Genomic DNA, 20634 nt, shown 5'->3' with positions numbered 1-20634 from the left:
TCACTCACTCCTCCCAAACTGGAGGGTGGTGGGTGACATGGTCAGTGCCCCATGTTTACCGAGCACTGTGCTGGGGACCAGGTGAGCCAGACCCCATCCTGGCCTGTCAGGAACAGAGAGAGGGGCCCAAATTGGTCATGGTAGCGATTCCATAGCCACTTGGTAATTACAGCAGTGGTTACCATCCTCAGCGTTACAAAGCATTTCCCCATCTCTCTGATGGCTTTACCGTGATACTACATCTCCCGCTCAAGGGCACCTACTGTGCGCCAGGCAGTCAGTCCTCACTGAGCCTCATCAAGTGCCCAGCCTGAGCTGGGAGCAAGGTGGGACAGCCCTTGCCCTCCCCAAACCTGCCACATGGCAGAGGAAGCCACATCAACCCCTTGGAAACAGAGCCCAGCCTGGAGCTGGCCCAGGTCATTGGAGGGACATTCCAGAACCACAGGGCCTGGGACACGGAGCCCAACCTGCCTGGCGCCTCTGGGGGTAAACTTGCCTTCTTTTGGCAGAGTGGCTGGGAGGCTTATCATCCCCATCTGATGGGGGGAGAAACCAAGGCACAGAGAGAGTGAGGGGAGAATCCTGGGATCCCACTCTGCCCTGTACCTGCTGGCCCCAGCCCTGGCCGGCCCAGGACCGTCCTGTGACAGGGGAGGGGGTCCTTCTTACACTGAGGCCAGAGAAAGCTGCGCAGGTGCAGGATCGGCCTCGTCTCCTTCAAGAAAGAAGCCCTGGGTGGGCTGGGCCCTTCCCTGGCCTGAGGATTCACAGGTCCACACATGCACCAGGGTGGTGGCTGATCTCCCTTCCAGGTGGAGGGCACCCAGCAGCCACTGAGGGAATGCCTCTCCCGCCTCCCACCCCCACTCAATTTGTGGGTACACACACGCACCAGGGCGACAGCCGATCTCCCTCCCGAGGTGTGGAGGGCACCTGGCAGCCACCGTAGGAATGCCTCTCCCGCCTCCCCTCCCCCACTCAATGGTTCCCCAGAAGCTGCAGAGCACCGGGAGGCATCTTTGGTGTGGAGCAGACCTGCCCCCTCCTTCTAGCCTCCTGGGGGTCCTCCACAGAGGTCAGAGGTCAGTGTAGATCAGGCAGCCTGAGTCATTGTCCCAGCCCTGCCACCCACAGCCACGGGATCTTGAACAGACCCCCCAGGTTGAACCACATGAAATTGCATTTTTTTTTTTTTTTTGAGACAGGACCTCATGCTGTTGCCCAGGCTGGAGTGCAGTGGTGTGATCACAGCTCACTGCAGCCTCAACCCCCGGGGCTCAAGCAATCCTCCTGTCTCAGCCTGCAAAGTAGCTAGGACTATAGGCACATGCCACCATGCTCGGCTATTTTTTATGTGTTTTTCAAAGAGGTGGGGTCTTCCTGTGTTACCCAGGCTGGTCTCAAACTCCTGGGCTCAAGCAGTCCTCCCACCTTGGCCTCCCAAAGTGCTGGGATTACGGGCAAGAGCCACCGCACCCAACTGAAATTGCATTTTTTTGGTTCAAAAACAGTGAAATATCAGCAATTCGATACGGTTCACCCTTGTATTTGATCTCTCTGCACTCAGTTCTGTTATCGATAAGGTGTCCCTCACAGGGTTCCAGAGAGACAAAATGCAATGTCCACACGGACTGCTTTCCCCTGGGGGTCCTCTGGGGGTAATAAAGGGGAAGCCATGTGGCCCAGTGTGGAGAGAGTGTTCCCAGGCTTAAGAAACAGCTTGGAAAGGATCAGCTCGGAGGAGAATTTTCTATTTCCGTGTCCATCTGCTCCTTCCGGCATTTTGGGGTTGCTGTGTTGGTCACCTGGGTTGGGAGGGGGCCTGAAGCCCAGAGGGACCGGTGACTTTGCCGCCATCACACAGCAGCGCAGAGTGGTGTGGTGCTGGTCTCGAGCCGGGGCGCTGTCAGCAGAAGCCTGCCTTCCCCACCAGCCCTCCCTCTCATTCCCAAAGGCCGCGATGTCACTGGGGAGGGAGGGACTCCACCCCTGCTCACCTCGTGGTGGCCTCTTCTTTCCTCCAAAGGTAAAAGACACACCTGGGCCATCCCCCGCTGCTGATGTGGCTCCAGCAGGCCCCTCCAGCTGCCCGGGCTGAGGCGCTGGGTGCATGGAACAGACTTCCCCGTGGAAGATTCTGGAGAAAGCTGGAGCCAGACCCTGCGAGGCTCCTCCCGGACGGGTCCCTGTGCCCTCGCCAGCCACCCTTTTGCCCACGACGCAACAAACCAGTGTTGGGAGCTGTCTGCATCCCCACCCAGTGCCTTTCTGCACCCCTTCTCTCCAGGGGGCCCTCTGCTTCCACCACCCCTCCCACTGCTGCCCTCAACCCCAACCTTATTTATTGCCCCCGCCCCACGACCCCAACCTACCTTGTGATTATTGTAAGTTTGCTTGGGTCTTGGGTTGGGCTAGGGTGTGGGGGACTTCCCACATGCAGTGTCAGAGGGGCAGCCAGGCAGGGCTTTCTCCATTGCTATATTAATGGCAAGATCAAATGAAACCTAGGGCATGGCCTCCAAAGCTGTGTGTGGCCCTTAGAGGTGAGCACTGGAGCCAGAGCAGCGCCCACCTCCCCCTCCCTTCAGTGGGGTGTGAGATTCGCCCACCTCCCCCTCCCTTCAGCTGTGGGAGGCAGGAGCAGGCCCCCCTCCCGTGGGCTGGCCCAGGACTGCAGGTGAAACCTGGCATTGTTAGGTTTCTTTGGTTTTTGTGTGTTTGTTTCTGAGATGGAGTCTTGCTGTGTTGCCCAGCCTGGAGTGCAGTGGCATGATCTCGGCTCACTGCAACCTCTGCCTCCCAGGCTCAAGCAATTCTCCCACCTCAGCCTCCTGAGTAGGTGAGATTACAGGTGCCCACCACCATGCCCAGCTAATTTTTGTATTTTTAGAAGAGATAAGATTTTGCCATGTTGGGCAGGCTGGTCTCAAACTTCTGATTTAAAGTGATCTGCCTACCTTGGCCTCCCAAAGTGCTGGGATGACAGGCGCGAGCCACCGCGCCCGGCCCTATTAGGTTTCTTTGAATCCCCTCACAGCCTGCCTGGTTTTTGCTCAGCCTGTCTTCAGCTTGAGGAGCTGGGAATGTTTCTGGTGGACGCTGTTAACTCACTGAAGAGCAGCCTTCAGGCAACTCCCCGGCCAGGGCACGTGGCTCCCCTCAGCCATTAGTTCACTTCTCTTAGCAGGTTTGGCTTGGCATGCAAATACTTCGAGTATGGGCAAATGCTTCTGGAAAACCCTTCCCTGAAGAGAGAACGTGTGGGGGGGCGTGTGCATGACAGTGTCCACACCTGCTCTCCTCCTGCCTCCCCCACCCCACCCCTGGGTCCCCGGATCCGGAAGGGCCTCCTTCTCTCCAAGCTGGGAGCTCCTGGGCCCCCACCATTCGCTTTTTGTCCTTGCTGCTGGCAAATGGTAAAGGAGTACTCACTTTCCCTGTGACACGTTATGCTTCAGAATTAAAACAATGAAGATTTAAATTTGCATTGAGCCAGTGTGTTGATCAAAAGACCACAATTGCCTGTGTTTCTGAGATGCATCCATAGAAAATGGATGGAAAAAACTGTCATGCATTGACTTGCTGGAACACTTCCTAAGCCGCAGAGAAAGGAGGGGCTCGATCTGTGTGTGTTCATGCGGCTCACACACCTGACGCTGCGTGGATAAGCAAGGCCATCTACATACAAAAGGAAGTATTTCACAACACAGATAATCAGAATGAGTTCCACAAACATACGGACGTATGCAAAAATGAATTTTAAATGGACAAGGACTGCTGGTTACATATGGCGCACTGAATATATTCATATTTTCCTCTGTCCCTCAAAACCCCACTAGAATGACGTAAAAGAATGAAAATGGCATAAACCACAAAGAGAAAAAGAAGAGGAACTTTGGAAGCTGAGCGGTATAATTCACTTAATGTCAGCCCCGAAATGTCTACAAAGAAGGAAGCCAAGCATGAACAAGCCTATTTGCTCTGCAGAATACCCCAAATGCACAGAACGTGGAGGGCCAGGTGTCCCTAACCAGGAAGCCCAGCGTGGGTCTGAAAATTGTATTGATTGAAAGAAGTCTTTAGACCTCTGGTCCCGTCTCCCGGTCTGGGGACTGCCCTTCCCTGAGCATGGTGGGAGACAGGTGTACTGCCGGCCAAGGGTGATCTGAAAAGATTCTGGACTGGGGACCCCAAGCCTTGCCAAAGGCCAGGCCAGGGCACCTAACTGAAATCAGGGTGTTAATGTGGAGGCCCTCATTCCTCATTAAAATCCCTGAAAGGGGCTGATAAAAGCCAGGCCTGGTCCCCATCTGTCCACCCCCAAGGCAGAACATTATTGAATTTACCTCTGGAAAACTGATGAAAGAGAACAGATGGGCAGGCCCTGACACTGGGGGTTCTGAAAACAGTGTGTCTGCCCAGTCCACTGTGGGACCCCCAGTCCACGAGCCCCACCCACATGTTCAGTGCTTTCCTGCCTTTCACTCACTGTATAGATTTGTATTTTTTATGTGTCAGAAATATTTCAACGTAAGAAAATTAAGGAGCTATACCAAACCTTCTTAAGAAATTTCAGGACACCAGGATAAAGGGAGACTATCCCAAAGCCTTCCAACGAAGAAGGAAAAAAGGTCACACACAAAGAATCTGGAATTCAAATGGCACTGAAATTCTCAAAGCAAATTTTGAAGCCGGAGCACAGTGAAGCAGGATCTTCTGAATTCTGAGGGGAAATGATTTCTAATTTAGACTTTTCTGTCAGCTAGAACTTAGTGAAGTGTGAAGGTAGAATGAAGATATGTTCAGACATGTGAGTTCCTGAAAAATATCACCCCCCTTGCCCTCTTTCTCAGGCAGCTACTCCAGGATGTGCTCCCACAAAACAAGGGAGAAAACCAGGAGAGAGGGTACAGGGGGCACAGGAAACTGGAGCCCGATACAGGAGAGAACCCTCAGGGTGATGGTGGAGCTGGGTGGCTGGGCTAGAGGCCAATGCCAGCCAGCCCAGAGGAGGACAGGAGGTGCACAAGGACAGACAAGAAGGTTATGTGTGTCCGGGAGATCACATGTGAGAGCTATGTCATGATATAATACATAATGCTCTATAAAATTACAAAATCAAGGCGGAATCCGCATGAGATTTTAGATGCCAAGGGACTAAAAAGAGTTGTAAGGGTTACCTAGAGACGGACTCAAGGTAAGCAGGGCACTCCTGCTTTACGATACAAACTTTGTAGGAGAGTTACCCTTTTAAAATAGTAGACTATGGGCCGGGCGCGGTGGCTCACGCCTGTAATCCCAGCACTTTGGGAGGCCGAGGCGGGTGGATCACGAGGTCAAGAGATCGAGACCATCCTGGTCAACATGGTGAAACCCCGTCTCTACTACAAATACAAAAAATTCAGCTGGGCATGGTGGCGTGTGCCTGTAATCCCAGCTACTCAGGAGGCTGAGGCAGGAGAATTGCCTGAACCCAGGAGGTGGAGGTTGCGGTGAGCCGAGATCGCGCCATTGCACTCCAGCCTGGGTAACAAGAGCGAAACTCCGTCTCAAAAAAAAAAAAAAAAAAAAAGTAGACTATGAAGTTTTATGGAAAAATAAGCCTCAAACTCCTGATGAACCCGCAGGGCAGGGGGATGGGGCAGTGAGAGCCCCAGGCCATGGCAGATGAGTGAGTAAACACCTGCCTGGCAGAGAAACGACAGCTTGTGGGCTGCCCCGAAGTCCCTGTGTCCACACCGACCTGGAAACAGCAGCCTGGGAGGGGCTCGGTCCTCTGTCCGTCTGTCCATCTGCAGCTCTCAACTGCAGGTGCTCTGCCCACGTCTCTCTGGGGCCGAAGCCCTCTCAGACCTGCTGCAGCACAAGGCCCCACACTCAGCCCCACCAGAACCCCGCGCCTGGGCCAGACCCAGTCCCTGCAGCCCCAGGTGGTTTCCAAATGCATTTCCTAGAGAGGCGTTCATCAAGACGACTTCACCTTGGAAGTGTCAGCTTCAGAGCTGAGGTGAGATGCAGCCCCTCACAGGAGCCTGGGGCTGCCTTGGGAGTCCAGGGTTCTTTGTGGGCTGGCCTGGGAACCCAGAAATCCTTTTTTTCAAAACCGATTTCTTAGTCACAAGCAACCAACTTACAAATTAACTTTCAGAACCGAGCCTTCCCTGGTAGCAGTTGGAAGATGTTCTGTGCCATCCGTAAAAATCAGGACGTATGGAAGGGACCACATTTGTTCCAAATACCAGATAGCCCAAGTGGTCCCTAAAAGACGCAGCAAGTGGAGAGCTCGTGAACTTTGGGCCCTGGTTTCAAATCCCAGATGTGCTCCTTAGTACCTGGAATTACGGGTGCTTCTCTGTTGCCTGTTTTCTCACCTGTGAAATGGGGATAACACTTCCTTCCCAGGATGACTGTGAAAATTTAAAACACAAGAGCGCTGGTAGAGCTCTACCACGGTGAGCAGCACGTCAGCAGCCACCCGCTGTTTCTCTGGTGGAATTGGGTGAGGCACCTGCCGCAGGAGCAGTCGAGATGCCGTGTGAGCATGACTAGGGCGGCGGCCCAGCACTGGGGCACAGTAACCCTTCACATGCCTTCCTTTGGGGCTTTGGAGTAATGATGTTTATGCACACGTTCCTGGCGCAGGCGCAGTGTTCTAGGCCCAGGGTTTGGTAGTGGACAGCACAGACATGGCCCCACCCTCCTGCTGCATCTGAACCAACCAGGGGACCTGTTAGGACACAGAACCCAGATCCTGCCCTGGAGTTTCTAATTCAGAGGTCTGCGGCGGGGCTGACAATGTGCACATTTCAGTTCCCAGCTGATGCAGAGGCTCCCCGTAGGAAGCAGCTCACCTGCATCTCCCTACACCCACCCCAGCTGGGGATAGAGATACATGGCCCTTGGCAGATGACCGGGTGCGGGGGGAGGAGACCCAGCCAGCAGAGAGAATGCAGCCCTTCCCCACGGTCCAGCTGCTGTGTCCCAACCGGGACAGATGCATGATCCCAAGCTGTCGCTCAGCCCTGGAGCACAGGCCCAGCAGGTTAGAGCCATTTCCACCCTAGAAGTGGGGGCCAGCATCTTTCCCACATGAGAAAATGCCCACTTTCTGGCCTTGCCTCTCAGGGTTCTCAACAGCCTGCCCTATTTGTCCTGCCCTGTTCCAGGCTCTCTGTGAACCATGGTGGCCGCGGTGTGTTCTGCCGAGCAGGGCAAGGCAGGCTTCAGAGAGGGAAGCTGCCTGGCTCGGGGAGAGAGGCCCGTCAGGACTCCAGGCAGCACCGTCCCTGGCTCCCCAGCTTCCTTCGCCAAAGCCCCACATCCTCTCCCCAGCTGGGCTTTGTTTGCCGACAACAAACAGAGCCTCAGTTCCACGGAGCCAAGGCCAGGGAGAGAGGAAGCATTTTGCTGTGCGGGGACGGTCATCACCATCAAGGCCACTGTTCGTTGAGTCAGGCACCTGCCATGAGCTTTAGGGAATCCTAGCCCATGGGGCAGGGGAGTGGGGGACTTCAGTGAGTCAGGGACTTCATTGTTCCCATTTTACAGAGGAGGAAACTGAGGCCCCTAGAGGTCCAGAGGGCCTAAATTTGAATCGGGGTGGTCAGATGTCAAAGAGCATGCCCTGCAGGCTGCAAGGCCAGGGCTTGATATGGAAAAATTGGGATTCCAAGGGCAGAGGACGCAGGCGCAGGTGGGGACAGCTGCTGAGTCAGCAGCACAGATGGAAACTTCTAGATGAATGGGGGAAGGTCAGCCCCTTGTTCCACTGGGAGTTTTCCCAATGCTAATGTAACATATGAGGGTAAGTCTCAGTCAGTGCTGCGATGTCACCCCATTCTGGAAACTGTCTCATGTCCGTGGCCCAGCCTGGCTGTGGGCCCCAGGCTCTGACCTCAGTCTTCCTTCGTTGGCACTTGGGGGTGGGTTCATGGAAGCAGCTGCCCTTTCAGCTGCAGGGGTGGCTTCGGCTGGGAGGGTTTCCCGTAGCTTCCACGGATCAAGTGAGCTCTTAGGGCTTTTGGAGCCCAGGGCCTGCCTCTGGGCTGACCTTCAGCCTCTCAGAGGGCAGTGGAAGCCCCACTGTGGGACGTGGCACCTGGCTCCGAGCAGGGGAGCTGTGACCCCTCAGGCTCCTGTGCCGCTCACAGGTGCCCACACGTGTCTCATCTTCCCACAAGCACCGGCCCCCCTTTTTAAAAATTGCAGCAAAATTACATAGAATTGAAGGATATAGTTCAGCGGCATTAAGTACACTCGCAGCCCTGTGTAACCAGCGTCATCATCCATTTCCAGAACTTTCCCACGATCCCAAACAGAACCTCTGTACCCTGCGTCCCCTCCCCCAGCCTGAGTAGCCACCTTCCCACTTTCTCTGTGACCACCCTGGGTTCCTCACGTAAGTGAAATCATGTATTCATCCTTTTGTGTCTGGCTTATTTCACTTCACACAGTGTATTCAAGGTCCGTTTCTATTGCAGCACCTGTCCGAATTTCATTCCATTTTATGGCTGGCTGATATTCCTTGGGGTGTACACACTACACTGTGTGTATCCATTCACCTGTCCATTGGGCTGTTTCCACCTTTGGCTGCTGTGTCTGAGGCTGCTGTGAGCAGCAGTGCACAGGTACCTGTTTGAGTCCCTTCTTCTGGTTCTTTTGAATAAATACCCAAGAGTGGGCTGGGTGCAGTGACTCGTGCCTGTAATCTCAGCCCTTTGGGAGACCGGTATGGGCAGATGGCTTAAGCCCAGGAGTTCAAGACTAGCCTGGGCAATGTGGCAAGGCCCCATCTCTATAAAAGATACAAAAAATTAGCCAGGCATGGTGGCCCACACCTGTAGTCCAAGCTACTGCGGAGGCTGAGGTGGGAGGATCCCATGGGCCTGGGAGGTTGAGGCTACGGTGAGTCATGATCGTGCCGCTGCACTCCAGCCTGAGTGACAGAGCCTGAACTTGTCTCTAAATAAATAAATAACTACCCCAGAGGAATTGCTGGATCCTATGGAAATTCTAAGTTAATTGTTTTTAGGTCCGCCATAGCATAGTGCGCTGAAGCTCACCACTTCACACTCCCACCAGCGATATGCAGGGTCTGCCTTTCCTTTTAAAGCAGGATGCGCGCCCCCTTCCCCAGGAGCTTCAGCTCTTCCTGTGATGGCTGGAGCCCTCCTGGCCTCAGTGCTGGCCCCATGGACACACGCCATGGGCAAGAAGGGACTCGAAGGGCCCTGGGCTTGGTTCAGTGATCTGCTGTCACCATCTGGAAACACTTTGTCATGTTGAATAAGGGTCCCCCATTTTCATTTTGCACGAGGCCCTGCGATCATAGGGCGGGTGCTGCCTGGCTGGCTTCTTCCTGGGCGCAGACTCTGTGAGTTCAGCCAGCTCCACTGTCACGGCTGGACGGGATGAATCCTCTGACCCTCTGTGGAGGGGCCGCCTGGGGAGGGGGCAGAGTGCCTGACTGGACACAGGTCCGAAGCCCAGCCCTGCCTCGATCCCTCCGGGTTTGTCACTCTCTGTGTGTGAGACGAGAGAGTTCCTCGGAGCTCCCGGGTGGAGACAGGAAGTTCCAGAGGGTTGTTTGGGATGCCGCCAGCAGAGTGGCTGCCGCTGAGCTGTTCTCTATAGCGTGGTGGGTTCTGGACACACTACCCTAGAACAGAGCACCTCGGCCCAGTGAGTGTCTTCGGCTGAAGAAATCTGAGAAGGAGCAGGTGCAAGAAGGACTGTTCGACCTTCCCCTGAAGCGGGTCAGAAGCCCCTCATGCGAGAAGCACCCTCGTGATACCCAGAGGAAAGGCGCATCTTATCACGAGGATCAGGGGCGGGGTCGGAGCATGCCTGGCTCAGGTCCACTCGCTCCAGTGACCGTGCTGTCTTCACCCAAGCACGACTCTCCACCACTTCTGCCCTCATCGAGCTGCTCTAAGAAATACTCAGGCTTAGAGGTTCTTCAGATTCACTTCTTCATGAAGCTCCTGTGTTATTAAATACATGTGCAGGCTTCTCTCTGATTAATCTGCCTTTTCTTTTTTTTTATATAGGTGGCCCAGCCAATGAGCCTGAGGTGACTACAAGGAAAAAGCTCCGTTCCCTCCTCTACGACTGGTCCCCAGCAGGAAGGAGGCTGAGGCCAGGCGGGGAACTCCTCCCTGAAGCCTCCCGCACAAGGTGAGCAGCCGGAGGGCCCAGCTGTGGGAGGTACTAGGCAGAAGGGGCCTTGCCAGGGGAGATGGATGCCACACAGACCCACACACAAGTGTGCACACCCTAATACGTACAGACACAAAATATGTTCGACTGTTTGCAGAATACGGAGGAGGCCAGGTGCAGCGGCTCACGCCTGTAATCCCAGCACTTTGGGAGGCCAAGGCTTGAGGATTACCTGAACCCAGGAGTTGGAGACCAGCCTGGGCAATATGGAGAGATGCCATCTCCACAAAAATTTTTTAAAAAGTACCCAGGCATGGTGGTGCGTGCCTGTCGTACCAGCTACACAGGAGGCTGGGAAGGGAGGCGCCCCTGAGCCCAAGAGTTCGAGGCTGCAGTGAACTGCGTTTGCGCCACTGCACTACGGCCTGAGCGACTGAGCAAGACCCTGCCTCAAATAAATGTGGAGATCCAGTTAGTCTGAATTGCTCATCCAGGTGCTTCAAATGCTCTTTTGCACAGGGGCAGGAGGAGGGAAAACCTGGCACCGGCACTGCCCAGAGTGTGTGTGAAGAACATGGGCAGAGCCCCTGCTGTGGCTTCATCCTGGTGGCCCCGCAGAGCAGGACCTGATGCACCAGTCTCCTGTCCTTTCCGTTCCCCTGCAAACGGTCAAGGCTCTGACCTGCAGTGCCCGCCCACCAAGGGCTGTCTTGTGTAGAAGGCAAAGCAGAGCATGCCCCCCACCTCCAACAGTACCAAGCAGGCCGGCGGGAGGAGGAGGAGGTGGGAGCTCAGAGAGCCTCGGGAGCCCCCGACAAGGCGCCGCCCCCCCATCTCCAGCAAGATGGGTGAAGCTCTGAGCCCTTTGATGCAGACTCCAGGATGTCTGCAGCATCTTCAATGCCAGTTACCAGAAGATAATTCGGTGTGCTCACCCCCTGCCTCTCAGCAGCCACTCTTTGGGGGCATTTTAAGTCTGACTGCACCTGCTGAGCAGCTGACAAGTGAAGCTTCTCCCTCCTCCTCCCTCCTTCCTGACTGCCTGTGCCTCCACCTCGGCCCAGGCTCTTTAATGGGGAGAAGGGAACCCAAAACTGGGCTGTGTCATCCCTGCCTCCCAAAGCAGGGTGCCTGCTCAGATCAGTCCCCGCACCTCCTTCCTAGGCTGTGCTTCCAGACGCGGCGCGGCAACGCTGGGTTCCCCAGAGCCCAGCTCCTGAAGGCAGAAGTCAAGGCTCGTTCATCTTTGAGTCCCTGGTCAGCTGTCAAGAAATAATGCTGGATCAATGGATGCATGGATGCATGGGCAGATGGAGGGTAGGGATGGGTGAGTAGGGGCTGGAGGGGTAAGGACGGCTAGCGGATGGGGAGATGGCAGATGAGTGAGTGGGTGGAGGAGTGGGGGATGGGTGGGTGGAGGAAGGGTGAGTGAGGGAGGGGATGGTTGGATGGATGACGGGTGAGTCAATGTGTGGTGAGTGTGAGGGTGGAGGACATTGCTGTACACTTGTGTGTGACTCTGGCACTGTATAGGTTTGTTTCCACCGGCATCACCACGAACACGTGAGTAACGTGTTGCACTGTGACATCACAGCAGCTGCAGCATCGCTGGGTGGTAGGAATTTTTCAGCTCCTTTGCAGTCTTATGGGACCTCTGCCAAGTAGACAGCCTGTCACTGACAAGCTTCATTCTACAAGGTGTGGCTGTTTTAAAACACAGCGCTCAGGTACGCCACAGCGGCACCCTCCTCCGCTCTGCTGCCACCACAGTGTAAGTATGCACGGGTCACTCGGCCAGTTGGGCCTCGGAGTCCCTGTTAAGTGCAAGGTTGGGCCAGATGCACTCCACGGTCTCCTGGCCCTGAAAGTCTGTGCCTTTGTGGCATCTCTGCCCTAGGCTGTGGGTGAGACCCAGGTTGCCAGGCGCCCCACATGGGGAGAGCCCCTCATCCAAGCCCAGCAGCTCCTGCAGGCACACACAGGAGAGCCATCAGCCAGACTCCGAATTGGGGTCCAGAGCCATCTCCCTTCGGTCTGTGTCCCCCCAGATCTCAGCTTCAACTGTGATCCCCAGTGTTGGAGGTGGGGCCTGCTGGGAGGTGCCTAGATCTTGGGGGCGGTTTTGTCATGATTGGTTTAGCAGTGTCCCCTTGGTGAGTGAGTTCTCATGAGATCGGCCGTTTAAAAGTGTGCAGAACCTCCCCACACTCTCTCGCTGCTCCGACCATGAGACAGGCCCGCTCCTCCTCGGCCTTCTGCCAGGGCTGTGTCTGGAGGCCTCCTCGGAAGCTGAGCACATGCCAACATCAAGCTTCCTGTACAGCCTGAGGGACCGTGAGCCAATTAAATTGCTTTTCTTTATAAATCACCCAGTCTTGGGTACTTCTTGATGGCAGTGCAAGAAAGGGTGCAGGGCCTGGAACAGGGGCCTTCCGCAGCTCTTAGGGCTTTCCAAGTCTAAACGGTAACAGCGTCTCCGCGGGTGGAACACACCTGCCATTTCCTCAACAGCTGGGGAGGGGACGGTTCCTCTGGGGAGGAAGTGTCTTCATTTAGGAAAAATGCTTTTAAAGGGCACATTTCAACTAGGGGCCAAGGCCACAGAAGAGACTTTGAAAACGAACAGAATTTAGAGGAAAGAGCAGAGGTCAGAGAGCGGAGGTGAGGCAGGAGGCCCCTGAGAGAAGCCCTTGTTCACCCCGGCATCCCACACACTTTGAAGGAGCGTAAAGGGCTTGTACATCACGTTCCATCGGCTGCTGTTCACACTGAGGTGACATAAGCGCCCCCGTCCCACCCCAGATGTCTGCAGTGTCCCACACACCCAGATGCCTCGCGCCTATGGATTTGAGGGAAAGGGGGCTGAACGTCACATCTGAGTCTCTGTGGCTCAGAAACGTGTGCCAGATCACGTATCCACCTCAACACTGAATTAACTCAGCCAAAGCAGACCTCAGAGCCAGAGGCGCTGTCACAGAAACCTTAGCAGGGGCTTTGGCCTTCCCCAGGACACAGATGTGACCCGGCACTTTTAACGCAGCTGAGGCACATGAGACCACAGGCAGAGAGACCAACCGTCCCGGACTTTCCAGGACCGAGGGGTTTCATAAGAGGCGGGACTATCCGTGCTGAAACCAGGGAAGTTTCCAGGCAAACTGGGGATTGCTGATCACCCTAAACAGCCAGCACCTGGGTCCCATGGACCCCAGCTGGAGGCCAACTGAGCCGTTACACGCTGACCCTCAGCGCTCACATTAAAGGAATAGTGGGGGATGGCTGTCATTCCCTGCACTCCACAGAGGAGGAAGCCAAGGCTGAGAGGGGGTCAGTGACTTGCACGGGACCACAGAGTGTGGCACAGCGAGGGTTTAGCCCAAGGCCTGTGCTCATGAGCGGTGTGCTTGTCACGTGGTCTCCTGAGGCCCCTCACAGCCTTCCTCTGTGCCCTGGTCCAGGGCCTGGTCCAGGGGTCCCCTCACTTTCCACAACCCCCTCCCCACTCATACCAACGCCTTTGCTGGCTGCAGGTCACAGTCACCCTCTGCCACCTTCCCCCCTGTCAGCCCAGCAGGCCCTGTGGCATTTCACCACACACCCACTCTGGGGCCAGAAGAATCACACACGTGGCCTGGTTCTGTCCTCAGCCTCCTCCCCGCTGTGTCGCTGTCCCAAACACATCCCAACCCTCCCTCCGCCAAGCCTGCAGGCAGCAGCCCCTTCTTCTGCTCCTAGCTCAGGAAACACCATTTCCCGCCCAGCCTGGGGATTTCCAAGCTGGGAATTCAAACAGCTCAGCACTGAATAGGCTTAAACAGGGTCAGCTAAGAGAAATAGCAAGATGATGAATTATTCCAGGGAAAGAGCAATTTCCTTCATACCCTGCTTGACTCTGAAAACGCTGTGATTGTGCTGGAAACTGGAGGGGTCAGAGCTGGTGTCTAGGGAAAGAAAAAGGGAGGCACTCTGCCCGCCACAGTCAGTGAAGCCCCCAGGTGTGAGAGGGTGTGAGGTCAATCCCAGGCCCGGCGCACAGCTGGCCACGAGCAGGCACGTCCTCCCTAGAGGCCCAGGACCTGCCACCAGCCAGCAGAAAAGGCTGGAATCAAGGCAGAAAGCCAACATCCTGGAGTCAGACAAATGCACATTCTCTTCCCAGCTCTGGCACATACTAGCTGTGTGACCTCAGGTAAGTAACTTGACCTCTCTGAGCCTCTGCCTCCTGGACACAGCAGTAGCGAGGGCTACATTAAATAAGGTGGGGCACATGCTCAGAATGGTGCAGGAGTAAATGGCAGCTGCTGGGCTGCCCTGACTCACTCACCCCCCTGATCTGTGCCCACTCTGTGATCAGAGGACTCTGGGTACAAGCTGCCACAGGGCATGGTGGGAACTGCCGTTAGATACAGGACCCTCCAGTTATCTAGGGGGCCAGGCCCTCTCAGAGGAGCAGCGCCGCAGGTGAGCCCACACCACTGCTGATTCCGCAGAGGGCCCAGCCTGACCCCTACCCCACCCAGCCAAGGCTCTCACCTGTGAACCCTCTGCTCTCTCTCAGGCTTCCAGATAACAGAAGTTCATCTTTTCTCTCGCCTGTTTGAGGTTTGTTGTGGTTTTATGATTGCTTTTTAGGCCGTTTTATGGAAATCTTTCTAAGATGTACGAGGAGCACCTCCTTTTTCCAGATCAACGTAGAAGTGTCTTGTCAACTTTGTTTGATGACTCAGGCTGCTGTGGAAGTGAGGAGACTCTTTGCCCCCACACTGCCCGGCCCCAGCGTGTTGGGGCTGCTTCCTTCTCCAGCCCAGACGGCCCTCCAGGCTTCCTTTTGAGTCTGCTGCCAGTGACCCCTGGGGAGACTGAGCCTTGCCGGTGGAACAGAGATAAACAAGCTCACCAAATCATTCTTCCTAATTTGCAGGAAGGCCAGAGCTCTCTCTGAGCCTAGCTCTGTTCTAAAGATATTTTTTACTGTTTAGAAGCCTTTGTTTGATTCCTTCACTTCCCAGGAACTGGCTGAGTTCCTGGGGCTGAAGTTGCCTTGAAGTTTGAATAAGAAATAGAGTTTTCCTCTATTTTACTGTTAACTCAATCCAGTTTGATCTGGTAGCATGAAGGTTTCCAACACACTGGATAGGATTTCCTCAACTAGATTGTTTTGGTAAATACAAATAGGACATCTGGGAAGGACAGATACAAAAGAAAAAGAAGTCTCAGTTCCAGGCTACGGCACCTGGAACGGGGGACGCCCCAAGGACATTCGAACCTGAGACAGTCCATAAGCCAGAAAACTCTCCCCCGGATCTGGGGGCTGGCGTGTAGCTGCCCACATGTTTATCTTGCTAGATTAAGAATGCAAAGTAATAAGCATTGTATAAGATCACCCTTATTTTAGAAAAGGAAGGGGGAAAGTCAAAAAAAGGCTGTGTTGTTTTTTAATTAAAGGATTTAACTTTAGGAAACACTCCCCACGTTGCCCTCTGCCTTCCCCATTTTGCTGTAGGTGAGTAAAGCTGTCAGCGTCTCCGCTTCTGTAAACCACCAGGGCAGGACCGAGACTGAGGCCGGACCCTAGAACTCCTGGGTTCCGAGGCCAGGATACTGCTGCTGCGTGGGCGGGGCTTGAGTGTTCTCTGGGTTGTACGGTCAACACACAGCCTGGGTTCTAATCGGGAGCCCATCTCCTGTCAGCCACAGGGCCCTGCAGAAGGCCTTTGTGCCTCAGTTTCCCCATCTGTGAAATGGCAGGAGTTGCTGTGCCCTGCCCTTGGACTTGTGGTGAGGCCCCGGGTCTGGCACTCGTGTCTGCTCACTGACTGCTGCTTGTGGCTGTTAGACGTGGCTCCTTAGGTCCTTGCAGGTCTGTGTAGACTCAGAGGAGTCCGGGGCCAGAAATGAGCTCTGGGGACGGAAACATCCAGGCCAGTGAGAAGAGACACGGTGGGTTCGACTCCTGGCCACACCTGGCCAGGCAGTCCCCAGAGATCATGCCCGGCCCCATCTTCCAGGTGCTGAAACTTTATCTAAGGACCTCAGCAAGCACCTGACAGTGTAAAGAGAGGCTGGTGGAGCATGGGGCCCTCCCGGCTGAGAGTGCCTTTTGGTGAAGGGGTCTACCCTGATGGAGCATTTCTTAGCTCCAGACCCTGACAGATGGGCCACCAGGGGACCCCGAAAGACTGAACACCCATCTCTCACCACAGCCACGAGCACACATACACACTGACATTCTCCTCACCCTGAGTGACACAGGATCTATGAATAGCAGTTCTGGTCATTTCAGTGTGTCCAGCTGTGTGTGTGCTGTGATGTGCACATGAGCATCTGTGTGTACACTATGTGCCTGTGTGGGTGTGCATCTGGAATGGTATGTGCACGCACATGTGGTCTTGAGTACACATGCTTGTCTGTGAACGCACATGTACAGCCTACACACAGAGGCGTACACACACTCTGACTAGCGCTGGTGTTCAGAGGTCCTGTGTTGCACATGTATGTATGTAAGTGTATCCCTGATATCGGCATGAGCATAAAAGAAGTTAAAGGTTTGTTCTGGCCAGGCGTGGTGGCTCACACCTATAATCTCAGCACTTGGGGAGGCTGGGACAGTGGATCACTTGAGGTCGAGAGTTCGAGACCAGCCAACATGGAGAAACCCTATCTCTACTCAAATTACAAACAATTAGCTTGTCGTGGTGGTGGGTGCCTGTAATCCCAGCTACTTGGGAGGCTGAGGAGAATCGCTTGAACCCAGGAGGTGGAGGTTGCAGTGAGCCGAGATCACACCACTCACTGCACTCCAGGCTGGGTGACAGAGTGAGACTCCGTCTCAATAAAGGAAAAAAAAAAAGCTTTGTATGATATCACTCTCCCCCTTTCCACCCATCCTCCGCTTTTCTCCCTTTTTTCTCTTGACTGTAATGAAAAGGAAAGGCAGCCTAGGAAACCAGCAAGGGGTCAGGCGAGCTCGAAGTCACAAGGACCTAGGTCCAAACCCCCGCTCTGTCACTCTCCGTCCATCGATGCTGAGCATGTCACTCACCCCTCCAGGCCTTGGTTTCTCATTCGTACGGTGGGATAAAAACATTTGCCCGACATACCGCATGGCAGTAAGAGTGCATGAGTGCAAGGCGGCTGACTCTGGGGTCAGGCTGCGGGTTTGCGGCCTATTCTGTGACTTTCTAATAGGGTGGTCATGGACAGTTTGTTACGCCCGGTGCCTCCGTGTCATCGTCCCTAAGACTGTCACCTTGTGGAGTTGCTATGAAGGTTGAATGTCGTGACATATTTAACACCCTTACAGCTGTGCTTGGCACAGAGCAGGAGCTTTATAAGGGGCAGTTATTAAAATGTGTATCAAAAAGCACTTAGGAAAAAAAGAGAGAAAGCAAAAAAGCATTGAGGCTTTATTTCTTTATGGAGACAGGATCTTGCTCTGTCGGCTCAGCTGGGGTGCAGCGGTGAGACTGTAATTCACTGCATCTGGAACGCCTGGGCGGTCTTCCCAACTCAGCCTCCCAAGCAGCTGGGGCTACAGGTGCAGCCAGTGTGTCCAGGTCATTTTTGAAAAGAAATTTTGTGGAGACAGGATCTCGCTGTGTTGCCCAGGCTGATCCAGAACTCCCCGCCTCTCTAAAACCTTTTGCTCTGGCTTCCCAAAGTACTGGGATCACAGGCATGAGCCACCATGCCCAGCCTACTTGGAGTTTTTAGGAGGGATAGAAATGTTCTAAAATTGGATTGTGCTGATGGTGGCACAACTCTTTAAATTTACTAAAAATCATTAAATTGTGCACTTGAAATGGTTGAATTTTATGGTGCATAAATTATGCCTCAATAAAGCTGTTTTTTACAAGGCATTTGGAGTTAGTGAAAAAGCAACTTGCAGAATAATATATATAGGCTTGCTTTTATTTATGAAAAGTTTTAAACCATGTGTATAGTAAAAATATCAAATACAGCCTGGAATGATGTATGTAGATTTCAAAATTATGCTTGCCCCCTGGGGTGGGGTTGAGTCGCCGGAAGGGAATTTTTATCTGTAATGTTTTATTGTATTTATATTTTTAAAAGACCAGGAAAGCTGAGCAGTGATGTCACATAAAATCAGAATATAGTAAGGGCAAAGCCAGGCACAATGGCGTGTGGTCTCAGCTACTCAGGAGGCCAAGGCAGGAGTATTGTTTGTGTCCAGGAGTTCAAGTCCAGCCTGGGCAAAACAGCAAGTCTCCGTCTCTAAAGAAATCGGTCATAACGGGGGCAGGGTGAGGTGCTGAATGAGAGGAACACGTGGTGGGGGCAGGGAAGGTTGGCCCCTTCCTGTTTCATGACTCAGGTAGTAATTATACTGATGTCTGCTTCATAACTAATCATTTCAGGCAACTGTGTTTTATGCAGTTTTATGTTCTATCGTTCACAATCTTTTGAGTTAAAAAATCTCAGGCTAGGAGTGGTGGCTCGAGCCTGTAATCCCAGCATTTTCGGAGGCTAACAGGGAGGATTGCTTGAGCCCAGGAGTTTGAGACCGGCCTGGGCAACATGGTGAAATCCCATCTCTGCAAAAAAACACAACTAGCCGATGTGGTGGCATGTGCCTGTAGTTCCAGCTGCTCAGGGGGCTGTGGTGGGAGGGTCGCTTGAGCCCAGGAGGTCATGGCTACAGTGAACCGTGATTGCAACAGAGCAAGACCCTGACTCTTAAAGAGAAGCAAACCAAAAAAAAACCCTCCATAAAAAATGAAAATGTTAGTTTGGTGGATGTGCTTTGGGATTTGTTATGCTATGTTCTACAGTCTTGTGTACTAAAAATCAGGATAATTAAAACAAAATTATGGCCTGCCTTGCAGGTGGGGGTGGGGGCCGATAGGTATTTGGATAACATGCCGAAATGCCAGGAAAGGAAGGGAGGCTCACCCACCCTCCTCAACTAGGGCAGCCCCGAGGCGTGGCCGCCTCCAATCCCGGAGAGCAGCCTGCCCCCCAGGCTCCCGGACGCCGGCACAGACAGCCTCCCTGATTTATGAGGCTCTCCGGTGCCCGCTGATGGATGGCCCAGAGTGGGAGCTGCACAGGCAGGGAGGAGCCGGGCTGGCCTCCCTCCTCCTCCTACCCAGCTGCCTGTCACCAATGGTCACCCCACGGCTGCCTCCCTTCCACCTCTGTGAGCTGAGTGCTTGCCCTCTGTGAGCCAAGCACCAGGCTAGGGCTCTGCCTCCAACGAGCCTTGCAGAGCAGAAAGGAGCAGGACCTGAACGCAGCTGCTTTTGACAGTTCCCCAGGCCTCTCGAGGGCGTGGCCTCCAGGGACACCCTCCGTGTGAATGAGCCCCTCATGGGATGCTTTGGTGTCAGGATATTCCAGGAGGCATCCCTGGCCGGGGCTGTTGTCCTGCAGAGGCAGGCGGGGCTGTGAGCCTGGGCAGATGTGAGTGTGGGGAGGGAGGACGAAGGCCCTGAGACGGGTTCTTCCTGAGTACGAGGAACTTTGTCCAAGGCCCTGTAATGGGGGTGAGCCGCAGTCACCATCTCGGCTGCTGGAAGCTATGTGGGGCAGGAACCGTCACCCCGGTGGCTGCCAAGCCCTGAGCTAGAGCTCGAGAGGGAGCTGGGAGCCCTGGCCCTGCCTCAGTGGTGCTGTTTGACCTTGGACAGCTCAGGCTGCCTCTCGGCCTCCAATTCCGTGTTCACAAAGACGGCGGAGGCCATGCTGGTAGAACCCTGCTGCAGAACACGGCCCTACTCTGGGCTTGAAGGCTGGGCTCCCTGGGGGTGGGTCCCAAGACTCTCCCAGGGGATTCCGAGGCTGTCAATCTGGACTCCCCAGCTCAGAGGCCACAAAGATGGCGGTGTCCCACCCAGGTCCTCAGGAAATTCACCACGGTTGGGGAGACACTTGCACAATAGTCACCAAGTATGATAAGGCCGATAGGGTGGCATAGATGTGGCCATGCCAGGGACCACTGTGGGAAGCCCACGTTAGCTGCACACCTGAGAAGGGTGTTGAGGGCAGCATTGCCGGGTGGTCAAGGGTGGGTGAGGCTGCCCAGCAGGCAGAGTGCCCGAGCAGAGGCGTGGTGGCTTGAGCTCATGGGTGTGTTTGGGCGCTGGACTGCAGAGGGGGTGAGGGATGGGGGTTCTTGAATGAGTGATAAGGACCCTTCATCCCTGAGTCTTTGACTCTGAATGCAGACTGCAAAGGGCTCCCCATGCTAACCCAGAAGGCAGGTGGAGCCCTCAGTGTCAGGAGCATCCAGGGGAGTGTGACAGGAGGGTGACCATGTGCCAAGCCCAAGGGACAGGGGCCATGGGGGCCACTGGCCTCCACCTTCTGTCCGTGGGGCCCCTTCACACTGAGAGCTGAAGCCAGGCTCCACCACGGGCAGCTCCCCCAACACCACACTCCTCCCCACACCCCTGCCAGGACCCCTTCCTCCTTCCTGCATCCCTTCCATGGGCTTTTTCTCAGCCTTCAGGTTTC

At 54.6% G+C, this 20634-nt stretch overlaps 1 protein-coding gene across 7 annotated transcripts in view; it reads left to right on the top strand.

Annotated features, from left to right (window-relative positions):
* RPH3AL (rabphilin 3A like (without C2 domains)) overlaps positions 1-11512 on the top strand; it is a 118892-nt gene extending 107380 nt beyond the window's left edge. For 3 of the 7 annotated variants that reach the window (XM_032263404.1, XM_032263402.1, XM_032263406.1), the window contains one exon: positions 2030-2777. In XM_032263404.1, the coding sequence (XP_032119295.1) occupies positions 2030-2064 (35 nt within the window). In that variant the 3' untranslated portion in view covers positions 2065-2777. Of the gene's footprint in view, positions 1-2029; positions 2778-3842; positions 5036-10052; positions 10180-11325 lie in introns of those variants that run through there. The other 4 variants (XM_032263403.1, XM_032263401.1, XM_032263405.1 and 1 more) reach the window with 4 other exon arrangements.
* The last annotated feature ends 9122 nt before the right edge of the window (positions 11513-20634 follow it).

This window comes from Sapajus apella, unplaced genomic scaffold, assembly GCF_009761245.1.
Source record: "Sapajus apella isolate SASKATOON/1434 unplaced genomic scaffold, GSC_monkey_1.0 scaffold136, whole genome shotgun sequence".
NCBI lineage: Eukaryota > Metazoa > Chordata > Mammalia > Primates > Cebidae > Sapajus > Sapajus apella.
The sequence above is the reverse complement of the archived record's forward strand: the minus strand, read 5'-3'. Positions and strand labels throughout refer to the sequence as shown.